The 18,958-nt window shown below is 34.9% G+C and overlaps 3 protein-coding genes across 5 annotated transcripts; 1 reads left to right on the top strand and 2 right to left on the bottom strand.

Annotated features, from left to right (window-relative positions):
* Positions 1 to 339: 339 nt before the first annotated feature.
* Positions 340 to 1,522, bottom strand: LOC119612038 (tRNA (cytosine(38)-C(5))-methyltransferase). The gene is made up of 2 exons (XM_037967753.1): positions 1,371 to 1,522; positions 340 to 1,314 (listed from the first exon to the last, which is right to left on the bottom strand). Exons 1-2 carry the CDS (start codon positions 1,429 to 1,431, stop codon positions 344 to 346), a joined length of 1,032 nt encoding a protein of 343 aa, XP_037823681.1. The 5' UTR covers positions 1,432 to 1,522; the 3' UTR covers positions 340 to 343.
* Positions 1,523 to 2,818: 1,296 nt separating this feature from the next.
* On the top strand, positions 2,819 to 17,782 carry LOC119612030 (serine-rich adhesin for platelets). The gene is made up of 5 exons (XM_037967742.1): positions 2,819 to 3,268; positions 3,495 to 5,385; positions 10,778 to 16,174; positions 16,931 to 17,083; positions 17,154 to 17,782. The coding sequence occupies exons 1-5, from the start codon at positions 3,263 to 3,265 to the stop codon at positions 17,342 to 17,344; spliced, it is 7,638 nt and encodes a 2,545-aa protein (XP_037823670.1). The 5' UTR covers positions 2,819 to 3,262; the 3' UTR covers positions 17,345 to 17,782.
* Positions 5,678 to 10,151, bottom strand: LOC119612031 (sulfite oxidase, mitochondrial). 3 transcript variants are annotated; one of them, XM_037967745.1, is made up of 3 exons: positions 9,962 to 10,151; positions 6,774 to 7,794; positions 5,678 to 6,712 (listed from the first exon to the last, which is right to left on the bottom strand). In XM_037967745.1, exons 2-3 carry the CDS (start codon positions 7,771 to 7,773, stop codon positions 5,904 to 5,906), a joined length of 1,809 nt encoding a protein of 602 aa, XP_037823673.1. In that variant the 5' UTR covers positions 7,774 to 7,794; positions 9,962 to 10,151; the 3' UTR covers positions 5,678 to 5,903. The 3 variants fall into 3 exon arrangements, with proteins under 3 accessions (XP_037823673.1, XP_037823672.1, XP_037823671.1); XM_037967744.1 differs by lacking the exon at positions 9,962 to 10,151 and adding an exon at positions 9,740 to 9,766; XM_037967743.1 differs by lacking the exon at positions 9,962 to 10,151 and adding an exon at positions 9,644 to 9,673.
* Positions 17,783 to 18,958: the final 1,176 nt, after the last annotated feature.

The raw sequence follows: 18,958 nt of genomic DNA, 5'->3' as shown, positions 1-18,958 counted from the left end.
TACGAATTGTCATTTAGCTGTCAAATTTGTTTTTTCGATTTTTTGCCGAGAGTGTGGGTACGAAAGTGTCAACAAAAGGAATGCAGGAAAAAAGAGAGCGGGTTTTTTGTTTATATTTGTTGTGTTTACGTTTGAGCGTAGCAAAACAAATGCTAAAAACACCTGTTGGTAAACAAAAACAAAGGGTATTTGTTGTTGTTTTGAAAAAAAGAGAATTTGTAAATAAAGATAAAATTCTCCGGAAAATAATGACAGCAAAAATGCGTTTGCTACATGTGGTTGTTTATTATTGTTAAAGAAAGAAATTTATTATTTAGGATAAAGAAAAACACCTTTATATTTTTTATAAACACATCAACTTTATTAATTCTCCCACGACTTTAACATTAATGCTATTGCCCAATAAACGATATCTTTGACGATTTGTGGTTTTAACGGGAAAATCAAAAGTTTCTGGAAAACTCATCAAGCGTGCCACTTCTCGAGGAGTAAAATAACGTAGCTTTAAGCTAAATAACAAAGTTGAACGTTCCTTCTCCTCCTCAGCACCAAGATTTTTCATTTCTTCTATTTCCTTTAAGCGGGAAAACGTACTTTGCATTTCTTTCAAGCTTAAGTGGCAATAAATTGAGCCTGTTCCCTCACTATAATGAGTATAAGCTTTTGTGAAACACATGGTATTTGAGGCTGCATTTGTTACAATATCCATTAACCACACTCTACGTTTTAAGACTTTTTCATCCAAATAAAATTCTGCCGGAATTTTGTCTTCTTCAATTAATATGGTCGATAAATTAATATTTTCTTTTAATTGTTCGTTTTCTATAGGCATTTCCAGCCATAATTTATCAGCTGGAAAGGAAAAATCTTGTGATTTCCTAGCCAAACAATAATAACGATGTCTGGTATTGGGTACACCGATTTGTGTAGGACTCAATATAAATTCTCTATAATAGAAATTTGATTTCTTTAAGTCGTTTACATATATATTTCTTGCCTGAGACTCTTCAAATCCCTTAACATTTTCCATTAAAATATATTCCACTCCTTGACACAAAGGCAACAGTTCACAAATGTGATTTAAGGCATCCGAACGTTTATCTTCTATATCACGTTTCTGGCCAACACGTGTATGCGGTTGACAGGGAGGTGACATTAGTATGCAGTTAATATGCAATTTTTCCAAAAGTTTTACACTTAACTTTTGTATATTATTGTTCATTAAACAAGTTTCTTGGTGATTAAAAGCATACACTTCATTTGCCACGGTATTGATGTCCATTGCAGCCATTACTTGACCTTTTAGTTTAGAATCTATATTAGAGGAAAATTTTTTAATGAAATGTTTTAGTTTTTCTTTTTGAACTTACATTCAAATGCATAGTGCATGCCTCCAATGCCGCTAAATAATTCAAGAATTTTTAGTTCCATTATTAAGTATTTTCCAAAAGAAATATCTCATTCAGTTCGTAAAAATATTAGACGTTTTGAGAATTGTTTTTTTGCTTGTGTTTTGTTCATCAGTTTCGTTTAAATAATAAATGCTGCCAGATGGGAAAAGTAAGAGGTTTGACAGCTATAAATGCAACTCTGTGTTTCTGTTTGTTTATAAATTATTAAGGGCATTACGGGAACATATATAATTAATTCAATTATTCAATTCAAGCATTTGAATATTAATGAATTAAAAAATATGTTTTAGTTACAGTTCGACTGTGGGTGATGCTTTTTTACCGATGATACAGCTGTCGCGCAAAAGATATTAAGTAATTAATGTTTGAACTGAAGTTTATAATAAAAACAAATTGTATTGTTAAGAACCTAGAATAACATTATGATAAAGATCGAGCCACTGTTAATCCTTGAGTTTTATAAATCAGTTCTTGAACAAGTCGAAGTACTAATTTTCTTTAAGAGTGTCGTTAAGTCGATTACCTTGTAAGAATAATTCGGAAAGTATACTATGCCTTTTTGACTTTTTTCGAATAAGTATCTTAATTTTTAATATAAACAGGTTTTATACATTTATTCCAATTAGAATTAATAAGTACGTATGTATAACTAAAAATATTTATATTATGTAGTTTTGAAAGGATTTTTTGTAAAATTTCCAAATCAATCAAATACTCGAACATAGTTTTTTTTTGCCTTTTTTATGACTTTTATGCACTATGTGAATAGTTTTTCGAATAAATGTTATATTTCATATTGCATTATATTTTTTAAATAAACTTTTTATTCTGCCATCTAGTGGGAAGTAGCAAGCATTAAAATAATATAAACAAAAAATCGATTACCCACATTCACCAATTGTACAGCACTGCTGCGAATAACAACAACTACGACGTAGATAAATGTCAATTGAAGAATATCACCAGAGACCTGAGTCGATGCGATTTAGAACCGCCGTAACCGATTCAGATTTATACTACTTGAAAATTTTTTCTGTATTTTGTATAATTCGTTTTAAAGTTTTACCATTTTCTGAAAATTTTTCTAATTTAATATTATATATCTTTTTATTTAAGGAAGTCTTATTTTTTATTTCCAATAATAAATTTGTCCGACGCAGCTTTTGCTTATCGTTCAATTTATATACCACGCCACGGATATCTCTGAGAATATGTAATCAAAGCAGAAATGAACATTTGTCATTCTGTCGTAACAATCTGTATAAAGTTTGGTATGTTTATCATGGAAAACTACATGATATATGACGATCCGATGATAAACAAACATTATCACTGAAAATTAAAAACTAATACAGTTGAAAGCTTATCCGGCTTTATAGCTGATGTTATGCCGCCGCCGAAATTTTTAGTGTCAGCGTCGACATTAATGTTTGTTGACGCAGGTCTCCGAATACCACAGAGAAAAAAACGCAGTAAATTTATTAATTGAAAATTTTTCTTATTCGTGCGCCAAAAATATTAATTTCCCCCATTAAAACTAACAAACATAAACAAATAATGCAAAAGTTGTTTAAAATTAAAGAAAAATATATTGAAAAACTAATAATTGTTTAAAGAAAAAGAAAACGAGTTTCCCCAGGAAAAAATTATAGCCTCCCTCAGTAAAAGGCGTAACAAAACAAGCGAAAAAAACAAAAAATCTAAAGTCTAAAAAAACCTAAAAAACTTTGTTAAATTTAGAATTTCACCAAGAAAATCCGTATTTTTTTGGAGGAAATGTTTAATAATTTATTGCAAAAGTGGCGTTTGTAAGCGATAATTTAAGTTTTGAACGATATTTTCTTCAGAAAATGCAGGTGAGTGGGAATGGAAAAAATTGAAAAAAATTTTGTGGAGTCTCAATATCAAAAAAGAAATGGAAAAATTGTATGTGTTTGAATGTGTGTCTGCATGTTTGGCGTTTTTTCTCAAGGAGTCTTCTTGAATAAAAAATGCAATTGTTGACATAACCTCAATAAACATTAAAAAATATAAACAAAAATATTTGATGATAATAATAATTTTTCCTTTATTTTGTCACAGCAAGTGGACGATCCACCCTATCTCCAAGTGGGCACGGAGGTTAGTGCCAAATACAAGGGAGCCTTCTGTGAAGCCAAAGTTAGTGAGGTAGTACGCAATATAAAAGTTAAGGTTGCCTACAAACAAGGTCTCGGTTCGGGTGTTGTTTCGGATGACGACATTAAAGCCTCTCCCGGACAATTAAGAGTTGGTGCTGTAGTCGAAGTACGTCATCCAGATCGTAAGGATTATGTAGAGGCCACGGTCACTAAAATACAAGATTGCTCCCAGTATACGGTGGTTTTCGATGATGGCGACATCACCACTTTGCGTCGTACCGCTTTGTGCATTAAGAGTGGTCGCCATTTCAATGAGAGTGAGACTTTGGATCAGTTGCCCCTAACGCATCCCGAGCATTTTGGCAATCCGGTGGTGGGAGGTCGTCGCGGCAGGCGTCGGGGCCAAATGAACGACGACAGCTCGGATGAGGATGATGAAAGTGATGCCAAGGAAGTAATCAACGAGAAGGAAGAGCATATTGGTAAAGTTGTTTGTGTGGAAACGGAATCAAAGAAGAAGGATAAGGAGAAATGGTTTCCGGGTTTAGTGGTGGCTCCTACTGCCCAGGCTACAGTGCGTATACGTGTTAAAGATGAATATTTGGTGCGTTCCTTTAAAGATGGTCGCTATTATACAGTGCCTAAAAAGGAGGCCACCGAGTTTACCCGTGAGGCGGCAGCTAAACAAGATGGTCCAGCCGTCCAAGCTGCTCTGGAGTATTTGGATAGTGATGTCTTACCTAACCATTGGGATCGTGATGTTTTGTTTGGTCTCAGCAACTCTTCAAGTGAAAATGAAGATGAAATTGATTCTGACTCCTCAGATGATGAGCCGCGTGAGGAAAAAGATCGTTTTGTGGCCCAACTCTACAAATACATGGATGATCGAGGCACCCCACTCAACAAAGTGCCATCCATACAAAATAAAGATGTAGATCTCTATCGTTTATTTCGTGCCGTTCAAAAGCGTGGAGGTTATAATCGTGTAACTTCACAAAATCAATGGAAATCTATTGCTGTGCGTCTGGGCTTTGCCCCGGTTACCGTTAGCATTACGAATTTGGTGAAACAAGCCTTTAAGAAATTTCTACAGCCCTATGGGGAGTTTCACCGTAAGTTGGGCTGTTCAATGTTAATGTCACCCCGCAATTCCAATCGCAGTAAAGGGCGCAGTTTAGTTCGTGCCAATTCAGTGGCTTCACCCAAACCACAAGATGTCAATAAAGAAGTCTCTACGCCCATTTCAAAACTAGCCACCACTTCTAACAGCAGTTCTTCATTAGCTCTAGCTTCTGCACCCTCATCCTCTACTGCAGCCAATGCCTCCATTACCGAAGAATCAGAAAATACTAGTGAATCTAGTAGTCAAGAAACTGTGCAAAAAAATAAACGCAAATCTTCATTAGGCGGTGCCTCCACCACTTCAACTACAAAAGTCAAAAGTTTAGTAGAAAAATATGAAGAGAAAACCGTAAAAGATAAAGATGAAGGAGATGTGCCTTTGTCCAAAATAAAAGCTGCTGCAGCTAGCAAGGAACGTGAAAAAGAGGATGCTAAGGAAAAAGAACGTGAAAAAGAGCGTGAGAGGGAGAAGGAGAAAGAACGCGAGAAAGAAAGAGAACGCGAAAAGGAGAAGGAAAAAGAGAAAGAACGTGAAAGGGAAAAGGAAAAAGAAAAGGAGAAGGAAAAGGAAAAAGAACGTGAGCGCGAGAAGGAGAAAGAAAAGGAACGTGAGAGAGAACAACGCGATCGTGAGAGGGAAAGAGATAAAGAAAAGGAGAAAGAGAAGGATAAAGAAAGTGGCGGCTCTAAGGATTCATCGGGACAAGTAACACGAGATTCATCACCATCTGGTAAGTTGGAAAATTCAAAATTTTATTTCACAATGTATATGTAGTTTCTGAGTATAGGAGACCATTCTGATTCCATTAGTAGAATGTAATGATCCAAAGGTAGAGAAACAAAAGACTAGAAAAACAAAACAGTAAAAAAATAAAAGAGGATTCTTCTTCGATTCCTAAGGTTTTAAACTTTTGTTCGAACATTTTATAAAGTTGCTAAAAGAAGATATTTTTTAAAGAAAGTTTTTTAAACAAATGTTTAAAATATTTTTATATTTTTCTAAAAAAAAAAACAAGTTTCATGTTTTTTTAACAAAAATATTTTTTTATTAACTAAAAATTATTTTTAATTCATTTTATTTTGAAATTCAAAACTCTAAAAATTATTTAATTTCATCTTTGGTTCTTAACTTAATAAACTGCCAGTTAATTTTTACAAGTCTTTTTAAAAAAATAACATTCCAAAAATTTTAATAATTTTAAATCTATATGCAAAAAATATGCTTCCTCTTTACACTCTTTTTCGATTCCTAATCGACAATAATTTTAACACGATGATAGGCATTCGATAGAACACCACGTAAATTCCAAATATTTTCAAATTGTTCTGGTTGTACATTGTAGGCTGAATCTACAGCCTTTGCCCAGATTTCTACTTCCTTTCCCTTTTGCTTGGGATCCACAGGAATGCGTATTGTCCACAAAGACCAGCCATAGTGGCGACCATCAGGTTCATCTTCTTGTTCCAAAGTGGCTACATGCCAACTTTTACCTTGATCAGCGGTTAAGTCTACACGTACAATACGACGACCACCACCAGACCAAGCATAACCACGTACTTCTACAAAACCATCCTCGGAAACCTTAACTTTATCACCATGAGCGGGAGTACAAATAGCTGATGTTACTGGCATGGCTTGTATGGCAGGAGATTTTGTAAAGTCCACGGTATCCCAATCGGTACTAGGACTGAAACCTTTATAATCATTCTGTTGCCAATGCGAGCTGGATTCATTTTCCGATACCTCTATACGTGTCAGCCATTTAACATTACGGGCTCCTACAGTGCCTGGTACAATAGCACGTATGGGAAAACCATGATCACGATTCAAAGGTTTACCATTCATTTCATAGGCCAATATAACATCACCTCTTTCATCCATAGCTTTCGCTAGAGGTATAGAGGCACCATAGGGATTAGCAGTGGGATCTAAATCAGCACCTTCAAAAATAACATGTAATTTTTCGTTAGATTTAACACCCATGGCTAATAAAACATCACGCAAACGTGCGCCCGACCATTTAGCATTACCCACAGCTCCCGCACTCCAGGATAGGCCTTAAAAACAAAATATTTAAAATTTAATACAAATTTAATATCTGTTCATTAATCACATTACCTTTAACACTTTTAAATTTAGTCATTTCCGAACGTCTATTACCACCACACATTATAGCTGCCGATACTGTGTGCTTGGGTAAAGCTTTTATATCTTCAAAAGTTAATACCTTTTGCTCTATCTTAGCCCCCGCTTGAGGAGTGCTAATTTCTATTTCTAATTCATAAGAATCGATATCAATTACTGGCACTGGTAAATGATTTCTAACATAGAAAAACTCATTGGGAGTGTACAAGTTCTCTGCTAATAGCGATAAAGGAGGTTCAGCATTAAAGGGTCTCTCAGAGGCAGGCTTTAACAAAGGATGTCTTTTAGGTTCCATGGCCCAGGGTGAACCCATATCATCAGTGCTCACCTCATCTTCTGGACTTATGTTACCAATACGAAAAGATTCCAACAGTTTTAAGATTTCCTTATTATTATGTTGCTGATAAATAGCCCAAAAAGGATCTATGGCACTGCCCGCACCCAACATAATCTTATCACTACCCGGATGATTAGGTATAAACTTGGTGATATCATACACCCCAATGCCATAAGTTACCCAAACACCCTTTTCCAAACTGTTATGTTTATTAATTTCCTCCAATTTATAAGTGGGTAAATCCTTACGTTGTGTAGAATGCCATGATTTAATAACCTCCTCATCATCATCGTTATTGTCTGACTTTGTTTGCTTACTACTACTAGCAGATTTATTTGTAGCTTCTAATGATTTCATTTGTACCTTTTTTAATTTCTCCATATTATCGAATACCAAATAGCCCAATGTAATGCCACCCAATGTAAATAATGTATAAATGGCATTACTAGTTTTTGGTTTGTTCTTTGTGGCATTTTGTTGAGATTTATATCTAAATTGTTGCTGTTGTTGTTTGTGTTTATTATTTGTAGCACTTAAGTGAAACTTCACTCCTGTACTTAGACATCTAAGGCCGGTGTTAGAGGTGGTTAGAGACGAGTTGGTGAATTGTTTAGCTGCTTTTAGTAGAAAACTCATTTTGGGAGGGGTGTCTCGGGACTGAAATTTATAGGAATTGATGGGAATTAAAGACATTTTTAGTTATAAAATGCAATGTTAGTAAGTTTGTATGTTAGTTTATTTAAAAAATTTTAACTGAAATTTGGCCCTAAAGAGTGAACCTAATGGGAATGGGAAAACATTTCAAAAATACATTTTTTAATTTCGAAAATAATTTAAAAATTATTATGAATTTTAAAGTATTTCCAAAAGTAGTTGCAAAAATTATGTTGTTTAACGCAAGTTTGAAAATTCGAAGTTATTTTGGAAAATTCGAAATAGGTTCAAAACACCTAACTGATATATAAATCATGAGGATTCATATAAAAATAATTTTAGTTTTATTTAAAGGTCAATTTCTAATATTTTAAAGTATTTTTAATTTTGTTAAAATATATCAGATATATTCGAAAATTCGATCTTATGTTCGAAAAACTTATTGATGATGAAAAATATGATTTTAATTAATTTTTTAGTTTGAAATCAAATTTTGCGAAAAAAAAATAAATTTTTTGTAAAAAATAAAACTTTTAGGAAAAATTCCGATTTTTAATAAAAATTTTAATTTAGAGATATTTTGAATTTTTTTGAAAAAAAATTAGATTTTAATTGAATTTATGGGTTTTTAGTGAAAAATCTAAATTTTTGTGAAAATTGGAATTTTTAGTAAAAAGTCAAATTTTAAGTGAAAAATAGAAATTTTTAGTGAAAAGTGAAATTTCATCAAGTGTTTAGTGAAGAAACAGATTTTCAATGAAAAATTTACTTTCAGTTAAATTGGAATTTATATAACGTCTCGTTATTGGTCATAAAACCCATTGCTAAAATTTTCTATCAAATTAAAATTCAATACATTACATTACAGCAATTACAATCGGATTATAATTGGACACAGTTAAAAACCTTCCCAGTTGGAAATTTCTTAAAGATGTCTTATGTAAATACTCTATGACTTTTTAAAATAACTGCCAAGATGTTGAGCACCTGAGTGAGTGGGATTGGCTCTGCAATCAAAAAGGTGAAGTGTGCCGTGTGGACCTTCACCACAAGCCAGGCATAGGTTGATTATGGTGCGGTTTATAGGAGAACAATAGGCATTGCTCCATCCAGATATCAGTAGAACCAGAATTAATCTTGTTTTACATGGCAGTATGTGCTCTTTCCTTTTTTGCAATAGGTGGTGTTCGATCTCCAAGTACGATATGTTTACCTCAGCTTTATGAATATAGTTTAGAGCTGCGATATACGATGCGTTATCAAGCGGATCATGTATATAAATTTCTATGCATTTTGTATTGACTTTGTCGAAATTTTAAATAAAAAACGTCTACGACAACGACTTCGCATACGACAACGATACTCGTAATAAGGGGGCATATCTTATAAATCGTAAGAGTCCCTGCCTACCTATCATAAAGACATTCCACAAACAAAACTTGATAATATTCTCCTAAAAAAAAGATTCTAATATAAATAAAATTTATAGATACAGAGAATCATAATAAAATATTTTTTTAAGATTGGTCTGTAAATGGCTCTATATTCTACATAAAGTCCAATACCGATAACTACATATTTTATACTGTTGTCAGATACCTTATAGTTTGATTTGATCGTTTATATCATTTCTATGTTGTTATCTTTAATTATTTTTTATTATTTAATATGTTTATCATAAGTAGGGTATTAGCATTATCGTCTAGACCGTTAATAATTTTCCTCCAATTGTTTTATAAGTGAAAGTGTAATTGATTTATATTGCGATGTAAAAAATTAGGACCCCCTATACTTTTTGAATTTAAAATTCTAGCTAAAAAAACTAAAATGAACCGGTTTTCTTTTACTATACCTCCTCATTGTCCATGAATATTATTGATAACACTAGATCCATACTAATTTCCAAAAACAAAAATATATTTCATAAAACCAAAATAAAACTTATGACCTGCACACGCATCTTATCAGCTCAATATCATCCATACATTTAGTATGATGGTTTTGTCAACATTTTTTTATTAATACTTTTCGGCTAGTTGCCCATTTGGTTTATATTAAAATAAAAACACTTGAGATACTATTTGTCCACATGTTTTTAATTGCACTTCAGTTTTCTTTAATAATTCTTTTTAGTTCATATTTTAAACATTAATTATTTAATATTTTTTACCTATTTCTTAGACGGTTACAATTTATGCAAAAAATTTTTTTTGTTATTTTTATTTTAAATAAATTTATCGGCAAATTTTTTCGCTTTTCTTTTGCTTCGCTATTTTAACAACAAACGTCAAAATCCACAGTTAGTGGATAACTGAAACTAAAATAAAAGTGTTGTTTTTAAAGAAAACAAGAAGGGAGTGAGAGAAGCAAACAACTATTAAAAGAGGAAACGCAAAGTGAGAGAGGAGCTATAGTTGTAAAAGCTTTAGTATGGGTGGATGAAAAATCAATTTAAAAGAAATATTGAAAAATATTGTATAAAGTTTTGTTTTCTTACAAAAGCTTTAGTTAGGACCCAAACCATACAGACTAAACTTTTGAAAGCTTTATTATTTATATTTTTCTGAAATCTATAAGCGGTCTAGAACGGGATCGGTTACCTTTTTATAAGCAGTAAAATCTATTTTTGATCAGAAATGTGAATGATCAAATGATATAGCGGAGTTTAAAAGGTTTTACTTAGAAAATATAAATTTTTAGTCAAAAATACGTGTGATCACACATCGATCTTATTTTCTCTTATTTACAAAGTTATTACGCGTGCTAGGATTTTTGCGTTTTCTCAGTGAAATTTGACTTTTGTTCTGAAATATAAGTGATCACTACTCATGCTCTTTTTCTTAATTCAATGCATATTTATCGAGTTAAAAAGAGCTTCTATCCTAAAATACAATTTTCATCTAATTACCGTTATTTCCCTGATACGGGATTTCCAGCGCTAATAATTTACCATAAATAACACATTCTATATGAATTCCTATTTTAGGTTCAAATGTCTCTAACAAAAAGGATAAGACACAACGCAAGCAGTCTTCCCAGAATGATGATAAACGTAGCAATAAACGTCGTAAAGATGAAATAGTTGTAGAAAAGATAGATACAGGTGACTTTGTGGTAGAAACTGGTGATAAACTAAAAGTCTATTATCATGAAAAGAAAGTAACATACGAGGCTAAGGTTATTGAAATTACCTTGCAACGCGGTACACCCATGTATTTGGTGCATTATACCGGTTGGAATAATCGTTATGATGAATGGGTACCAAGAGAACGTATTGCTGAAAATTTAACTAAAGGATCGAAATTTAAGGGTGGTGGCAGAACATCTAGTTCAAGTGAAAAATCTAAGGAAAATCCACCAAAACCACCATCGGCAGCTTCATTGGCTTCAACACCAGCAGGATCGGCCACAAATAGTGCTGCCTCCTCGACATCATCAACTACACAACAAGCGGTAGTATCAGCTTCGAAAACACCCATAGCAGCTGGTAAACGGGGTCGTGGACGTAGTGACTCTATGCCTCCGAGATCAACTACACCTTCCTCAGTGGCCTCAAACTCTAGTCGTACTAAATCACCAGCAACATCGTCGGCTTTGAAAAAACGTCCCCAAAGACAAACACCCAATTCGGCTAGAAGAACTTCGGCTAATGTTTCCGATGTTTCTATAGCTACCGAGGAAGAATCGGATACAGATTCTGATGAACCTGTTAAAAGACCCATACGCAGTATGAAAGAATCTGCTAAGGGAGTAAAGTCTCCCGCTAAATCTAAACAATCTATTTCAGCACCCAATAGTCAATCGGAAACAGATGATCAAGATGATGAGGAGGATGATGAAGAAGATATGCCAAGTACCAGTAAGTCTCTGGTACAACGTAAAGGACGAGATTATGATCTAAATCAAATACGTTCTGAACTAAAAGGCTTCCAGAGTATAAAAACCTCCATAGAAAATGAGGATTCAGTAAAAGAAACTAAAGATATTAAGGAAAGTAGTAGTAACCTTAATAAAATTAAAATGGAAAAGAACGAATTTGACATGAAGCCATCAGTAAATCCTTCAAACTCTTCTTCCCTTAATCTGAAAGAAGAATGTAAACAGGAAGCTAAAGACGAGCCACGTAAACGTTCTTCTACTGAGATTTCTTCAGAAACCGATTCGTTTGGTGATGATGAGTCGCAATCTTCCGATAAGACTACACAACTCGAAAATATGAGAAAGAAATTCCAACAAATTATAAATGCTGAAAAATTAAGATCATTAGACAAGCCACAAATGGCCTCTAAAACTTCCACCACATCGATGGGTAATACTCGAGTAGTGGAAAAAATCATTAAAGAACGAGAGAGTGAGAAAAGGCAGGAAACCCTGAAAGCTAAACCTTTTATAAAACAAGAAGAGTCAAAATCTTCGTTGGGTGTTATAAATATAAAACAAGAACCAGATTTAAAAACGGAAGCAACAACACCACTCAAGGATGAAGAGAAGAAACCAGTCTTAAGTGTCACGCCAGAAACAAAAACTGTTATATTACAACCCACTAGATTCCCTGCTTCTGCAACATCATCCTCCGGCTTAAGTATGCCCAGTAAATATACTTCAGTTATAGTGGAAAAACCTCTATCAGTGGCTAAGAAATTAGAAACTTCATTTGGTAAAAAAATAGAGACTCCCAAAAAGGGTTCTTTGACAGAATCCTTAGCCGCTCATACACAAACAGCTAAAAAATTCATTGAACCTAACTTACATAAAGAAATTATTAAAGTTGAGCCACCAGCCGCTTGTTCACCCTCCTCCACATCTTCAACCTCCTCTTCTACGTCATCATCATCAAATACTTCTTCCTCGTCTGGTTCAAGATTTTTGCCCGACATGAGTAAATTGGACATATCAGGTAGTTCTTCGTCTACTTCCACATCGTTATCTTCACCATCTACCACTTCGACTTCTTCTACTTCTTATGCCAGTGCTTGTGCCAAGGAAACAAAGGTTTCATCGTCTGTTATCAATAAACCCAATTCACCAGATGTTTATGAATTCAAGGACAATGAACCATTTGAATTTGAAATACGTAAATCACCCATGGTCCAATCGAATACTTCTTCTGTAATAACCGCCAATTTAGGAGCGGCTGCCAGTTCCAGCTCAACAATAACACAACGTAATAAGTCTAATGTTAAGACCGAGCTTCATAATACCTTGGGACCAAATCCTATGTCGGCGTTGGTTAATCGTAAAAAACGTGGTTCACCCATGAAAGAATCGGTAATAGAAAAAGCTAAACTTTTAAAATTGGAAGAGAAGTCCACCACACCCAGTCCCCTAGTAGCAGATGCCAAATTATTGCATCATTCATCAGTATCCACTGCAACCAATAGTACGGGCAACTCTTCTACCCCTATTAAGACACAAATTTCGGCACAAACTAAAACAAGCGCAAGTACAACAATGAATGCTCCAGCTCTGCCAAAATCTATACCACCCACTAATACTCCAGCCTCGTCGGCTTCTACTCTATTGGCTCCAGTAATAACGCCACAAAAACAACAAGGAGAAAACTCTGCCTTCGATACTCTGCGTAAATCTCCCAGCTTTAATTTGAACATAAATGCCTTAAATGAGGAATTGGCACAAACTGTTCAAGAAACTACCAGGGCCTTAACTGATGCCCTACAATCACCACAAACTCCTGTCATACCCACCAATCCTTCGGAGATTACACCCACGAAGACCTTACCCGATAAGTCGTCAAATGTCTTGCCATCATCCTCTACAGCGCATTCTACCTCTACCATAAAAGCTACTGCAATAGTTCAACCCATAGTAGCCTCTCCCAAATTGTCTACACCTCCTAATATGGCAACCGCTCCCACCGCAAAACCACAAGTTGGCAGTCCCTTCATAGAAACACGCAGCGTATTTGAGTTGTCATTTGGTGCTGGCTCCAGTAGTCGTGAAAATAAATTTGAATTGGAAAATGCTAAAGTCTTGTTGTCGGCTACTGGTGGAGCTTTTGATTTTGACCCTTCTAAATTGGAAACAAAACCTACCACTTCCTCCATAGCCGATAAAGTATTAAAGGCCATATCCCAAAAGAAAGAGGAAGAAGAGAATAAAAAGCAAGAAGCTGCTGCAGGACAAACAAAAGATAAAGAGACAGCCGATACAAAAGATGAAAAACCCACAATGTCTGGTTTGCCGTCATTATTAACAAGTAGTTTAAATACAAGCACAACTATTAAATCTTCGTTAGAAAATTTAACACAAACAAATCCATTTGGCACCAACTCTTCTTCTGGTACTTTGCTGAGCGAACCTTTAAAAATCAATACGGACATTACTTCATCATCCTCCTCTTCGACGGGTCTGTTAAGTGGTCCTCTGAACACCTTCTTGGCCAATAAGCGCACACCTTTAACTTCCCCCGAACCGAAAATGGGTATTTTAGAATCCATGGGAGGCACCAAGAATCAGCTAACGGAGACCATACAAAAACTAGAATGTGCTATACAAAGACGTACACCAGTCACTAGTCATCCAGTGACACCAACCACTCCTCTATCTTCCACCAATCCCGAAACATTCTCGGATGATAGCAACGACAGTACAGACTCTGAACGAAGATTGGTAATAGAAGATGTGGCTGAAGATTCAGGAGCTACTACCACACCTGTAGAACAGAAACCCAGTCCTGTATTACTAGGACCAGAGTCGTGTAAACCCTCGGCCACAGCAGTTAAACTAGAAACAACCATGGGTGCCGCCAAAGTGGCCTATGCTACACATCATGACATTCCGGCTCCTATACCCATTAAGGCGGTTACTTCCACTACTCTAACAAGAAATCCTTCTTTAACCGCGTCAGTGGTTACTACAGCATCCTCAAATTTGATTAGTATAACGCCGCCTACTACTTCGCTAGTAAATAAAATAATACCACAAAATGCCGCAACATCAGTGGGATATCAAAATGCTCCCAAACCCGTTATACAAGTCAATCCACAGCAAACGCTGTCTTCAAGTAATTTAACACAAACTATACAGAAATCTGTATTAATAATGCCCACAGCTGGTGCTCAAAATCAACAAACACAAATTGTTAGCGACAAAAAGCAAGAGATTACCTCCCACATGGGACAAACTTCAACACCATCAACTACTTCTACACCCCATAAACTGGCAACAAGTTCTGTGCGATCAAATACGGTGGTAACGGCTTCTGCAGGAGTTCCCATAGTTTTGCCCGATATACCAGCTTCAGTAGTTGTTGCCTCTACAGCAGTGCCCTCGGTAATGGCTGCCGCCCAGGCAGCTGCTGCTGCTTTACAAACTCCCAAGCAAACGCCACAAAAACAATTGCAACAGCAAAACCAACAGTTAGTAGTAACACAATCTCAATCAACTTTACCTACCACCATAACAAAATCCAATCTAGTAACCACTACATCAACATTGCTACCAAATCCTACACAATCCCACATCACAGCATCCTCCGTACAAGCCTCTAATCCCACAGCATTTGTGTCCACAGCTAAAACCTTCGAAAACTCTACAACCATAAGACCCATACCACAAAATCTTAAACCTATTACCACATCCGGCCTCATACAAACACCTTCAAAGGGCGGATTTCAACCACTCTCGGCACCCAGCAATCCCACACCAGCCCCAACATCTACATCTGGTTTTTATCTGGACCCAAGAACCGAATTACGGCCAGATGATGGTCTAAAGCCTTTGGGTGATATACCAAAACCTACAAATCTGCCAATAATAAATCCCCTAAATCCACACTCTAATCTTGCAACTAAAGACATAGCACCCCCACCACCTTCAGCGACTCTGGTAGCCGTGGCCTCCTCTACGTCAGCAGCTGAAACAACAACCACAATACCTGATCCTCACAATGATTCCATTATACTATTGAGATGTGAAGAAACAATACCAGGAAGTCCGGCTTCGGTTATAACAGGACGTGAAGATTCTCAAGAAAGAACAGCCACTTCCGTAATGCCCGACTCAAGTGTTACGGCTGATAAAGACTTTTCTAATGTACAATCAAACAACAAAAGCTTGCCCACTGGTTCTTCTACTGGTGCAGCTGCTGCAGCGGTAACAACTTCAGCTACCACTACCACCACGGCAACCACAAGTAGTTCACCCAACGATTCGGGTAGTCAGGAAGACGAGTCCAGTGAAGATTTGAAGAAATCTGTAGATGTAGAAAATGAAGTGTCACCACGTAAGCGAAGAAGACCACGTAAACAGGCTGATAATACCGCTATGGTAACGGAACAGCAGCAAACACATCAGCAACAAACTCAACATCATCAACACTCAAAGAGACGGAGAGCGATGCCGTGCAATAAAAAGAATACTGGTGAGTACAATTTTGTTTAAATTGGTAATACATTAGTAATTGATTACAACTTGGAATTTCAAATTTTGAAGGAAGTATATTAAATTTTAAATAGAAATCTTAAAATTGGAATTTCCTAAATTTATTGAACTGATCTATAGTCAGGATTCTAGATTGATCTATAGTCAGGACTCTAGACTGATCTACAGATTGGTCTATAGATTGATCTATAGACTGGTCTATAGATTGATCTATAGACTGGTCTATAGACTGATCTATAGACGGGTCTATAGACTGATCTATAGACTGATCTACAGACTGATCTATAGACTGATCTATAGACTGATCTATAGACTGATCTATAGACTGATCTATAGACTGGTCTATAGATTGATCTGTAGACTGGTCTATATCCTAGTCAATAGATTGATCTATAGTCTGGTCCATAGACTGATCTATAGTCTGGTTTATAGACTGATCTATAGTCTGGTCTATAGACTGATCTATAGACTGATCTATAGACTGATCTATAGACTAGTCTATAGACTGATCTATAGACTGGTATATAGACTGGTATATAGACTGATCTATAGACTAGTCTATAGACTGGTCTATAGACTGATATAAAGACTGGTCTATAGACTGGTCTATAGACTGATCTAGAGACTGGTCATTAGACCGAACCATAGTCTGGACTGTAGAAATAAAAATATTCAATGTTCAATTTATTTATTGGCAAGGTCAAAAATTGTTAATAATGATATATTTTTCTAACAGCTTCCGATAGTGATGACAATTCCGATAATGTTTCACAACGCAGTGCACACCATGGTACACGACATCAACAACACAATTTATCGCAACAACAAACGCAACAATCTACTACACCTGGTTCTAAACCATGTCCCTATAATTTCCTAGTGCAATTGGGTAAGTTACCTAACAGTCAAACATATAAATAAAAAAAATTCATTAATTATTTAACTTTATTTTCTTTCAGATCCTTCACTCAATCCCGATCAGTGTATAGCAATTTTATTAAAACAAATCCAAGATTTACGTAAAACGTATAACATAATCAAAAGTGATTTGGCCAGTATTGATAGGAGACGTAAAAAACTACGGCGCCGTGAACGTGAAAAGAAACAGCAGCAATTGCAAAATCAACAACAAATGAAAGTTGGTTCATAAGAACCAACGCACTTCATCATTTTGTGTATACAATTGTAGCATTTCATAACATTTTAATTCTAAATTCAGGCGTATTTCTCTTTTTTTTTATTATTGTTTGTCGAATTTCAAAAAAATCCTTTTATGTAAAAATATTTGTCCATAATTGTAGTTTAGAATTCCTCAAAGAATAATTATATTTTCTTGTAAAGAAAGAAAAAATAGTGTAGGAATTTTTTTCTCTTGAATGATTTGAAAGGCAAACAAATTTTTCTTGTTTTAATTTTTTAAGGAAATAAGTTAATATCAATATGCATTAAAGCAAATATACACACATATATATTATATTATTATATAAATATATATATGCAAATATAATCTGTAGAATTTACATCGTAGAATGTATAAATAATGAAAAAACACTCAGATTTTAACTTTTATTGTGAATATATATTATACATATTTGAAATAAATAAAGAAAAAACATTTAATAATAAAAACAATTTTAGTAGTTTTAATTAAGTTACAGAAGAACAAGAAGTCCTAATTTCGAACTGATCTATAGTCAGGAATATAGATTGATCTATATTCTGGACTATAGACTTATCAATATTCTGGACTATAGATTGACATATAGTTTGGATTATATTGACTATGGACTGTTTATAGCCTGGATTATAGACTGATTTAAAGTCTCGAATATAGACCGATCTAGATTATTTTCTATAGACTGAAATAGAGTCTGGTCTATAGAATGATCCATAGTATGGACTATAGACTGATCATAGTCAGCACTATAGACTTGACAAATCTATAGTCTGGACTATATAATGATCTATAGTCAGGATTATAGATTATTCTATGGAAATTCTCAAATTTGAATAGAACATTTTATTTTCGAAATTAAATTTCCAATATTGAATTGCTAATATCGAACAGAAATTCCCGATTTCGAATAAATTTTATTGATTATTTCGAATATAAATTCTCATTATACCCTACACCACTTTAGTGGGGAGGGTATATTGGATTTGTGCTGATGTTTGTAACATATAAAAATATTCGTCCTAGACTCACCTTAAAGTATACCAATCGGCTTAGAATCGTTTTCTGAGTCGATTAAGCTATGTCCGTCCGTCCGTCCGTCTGGCTGGCTGGCTGGCTGTCCATGTAAACCTTGTGCGCAAGCTACAGGTCGCAATTTTCAAGATAATTGGATGAAATTTGGCACGCATGTTTTATTTGACCCAAGGACGAAGCCTATTGAAAATTGTTAAAATCGGTCCATTATTTCACCTAGCCCCCATAGAACAGAACTCCCCGAAAAGGGCTTCTGAGCTCATAATTATGTTAAATATACAGATATATCGATAAAATACGGCATAACTAAGATTTATAGAAGTCTTGATAACCCTGCCAAATTTCATAAAGATCGGGCCCCATTTGACCCTAGCTCCCATACAAAGTCCCCTTCAGAAAATTACTTGAATGTCCCAAATTAACTTATAAACACAAATATCGCGATGAAATTCAGCACAATAAAATATTATGTAAATATAAATATATTCACAAAATTTTATCGGGTTTGGTCCATATTTGCCCCTAGCCCCCATATAAAGCCTCTTTCAGAAAATT

Source organism: Lucilia sericata, unplaced genomic scaffold (assembly GCF_015586225.1).
Source record: "Lucilia sericata isolate MDLA Ls3-8-SP2 unplaced genomic scaffold, ASM1558622v1 Contig001585F_arrow, whole genome shotgun sequence".
NCBI classification, from domain to species: domain Eukaryota; kingdom Metazoa; phylum Arthropoda; class Insecta; order Diptera; family Calliphoridae; genus Lucilia; species Lucilia sericata.
Note: the sequence above shows the minus strand (reverse complement) of the source record. Positions and strands in the feature narration are given on the sequence as shown.

Coding starts and splice junctions, on each gene's coding strand:
- LOC119612030 (XM_037967742.1), top strand. Junction 5,386..10,777: donor ACGAGATTCATCACCATCTG/GTAAGTTGGAAA, acceptor TTCCTATTTTAG/GTTCAAATGTCTCTAACAAA. Junction 17,084..17,153: donor TAATTTCCTAGTGCAATTGG/GTAAGTTACCTA, acceptor ATTTTCTTTCAG/ATCCTTCACTCAATCCCGAT.
- LOC119612038 (XM_037967753.1), bottom strand. CDS start 1,431: ATGGAACTAAAAATTCTTGAATTATTTAGCGGCATTGGAGGCATGCAC. Junction 1,315..1,370: donor CATGCACTATGCATTTGAAT/GTAAGTTCAAAA, acceptor CCTCTAATATAG/ATTCTAAACTAAAAGGTCAA.
- LOC119612031 (XM_037967743.1), bottom strand. Junction 6,713..6,773: donor TAAATTTAAAAGTGTTAAAG/GTAATGTGATTA, acceptor TTTGTTTTTAAG/GCCTATCCTGGAGTGCGGGA.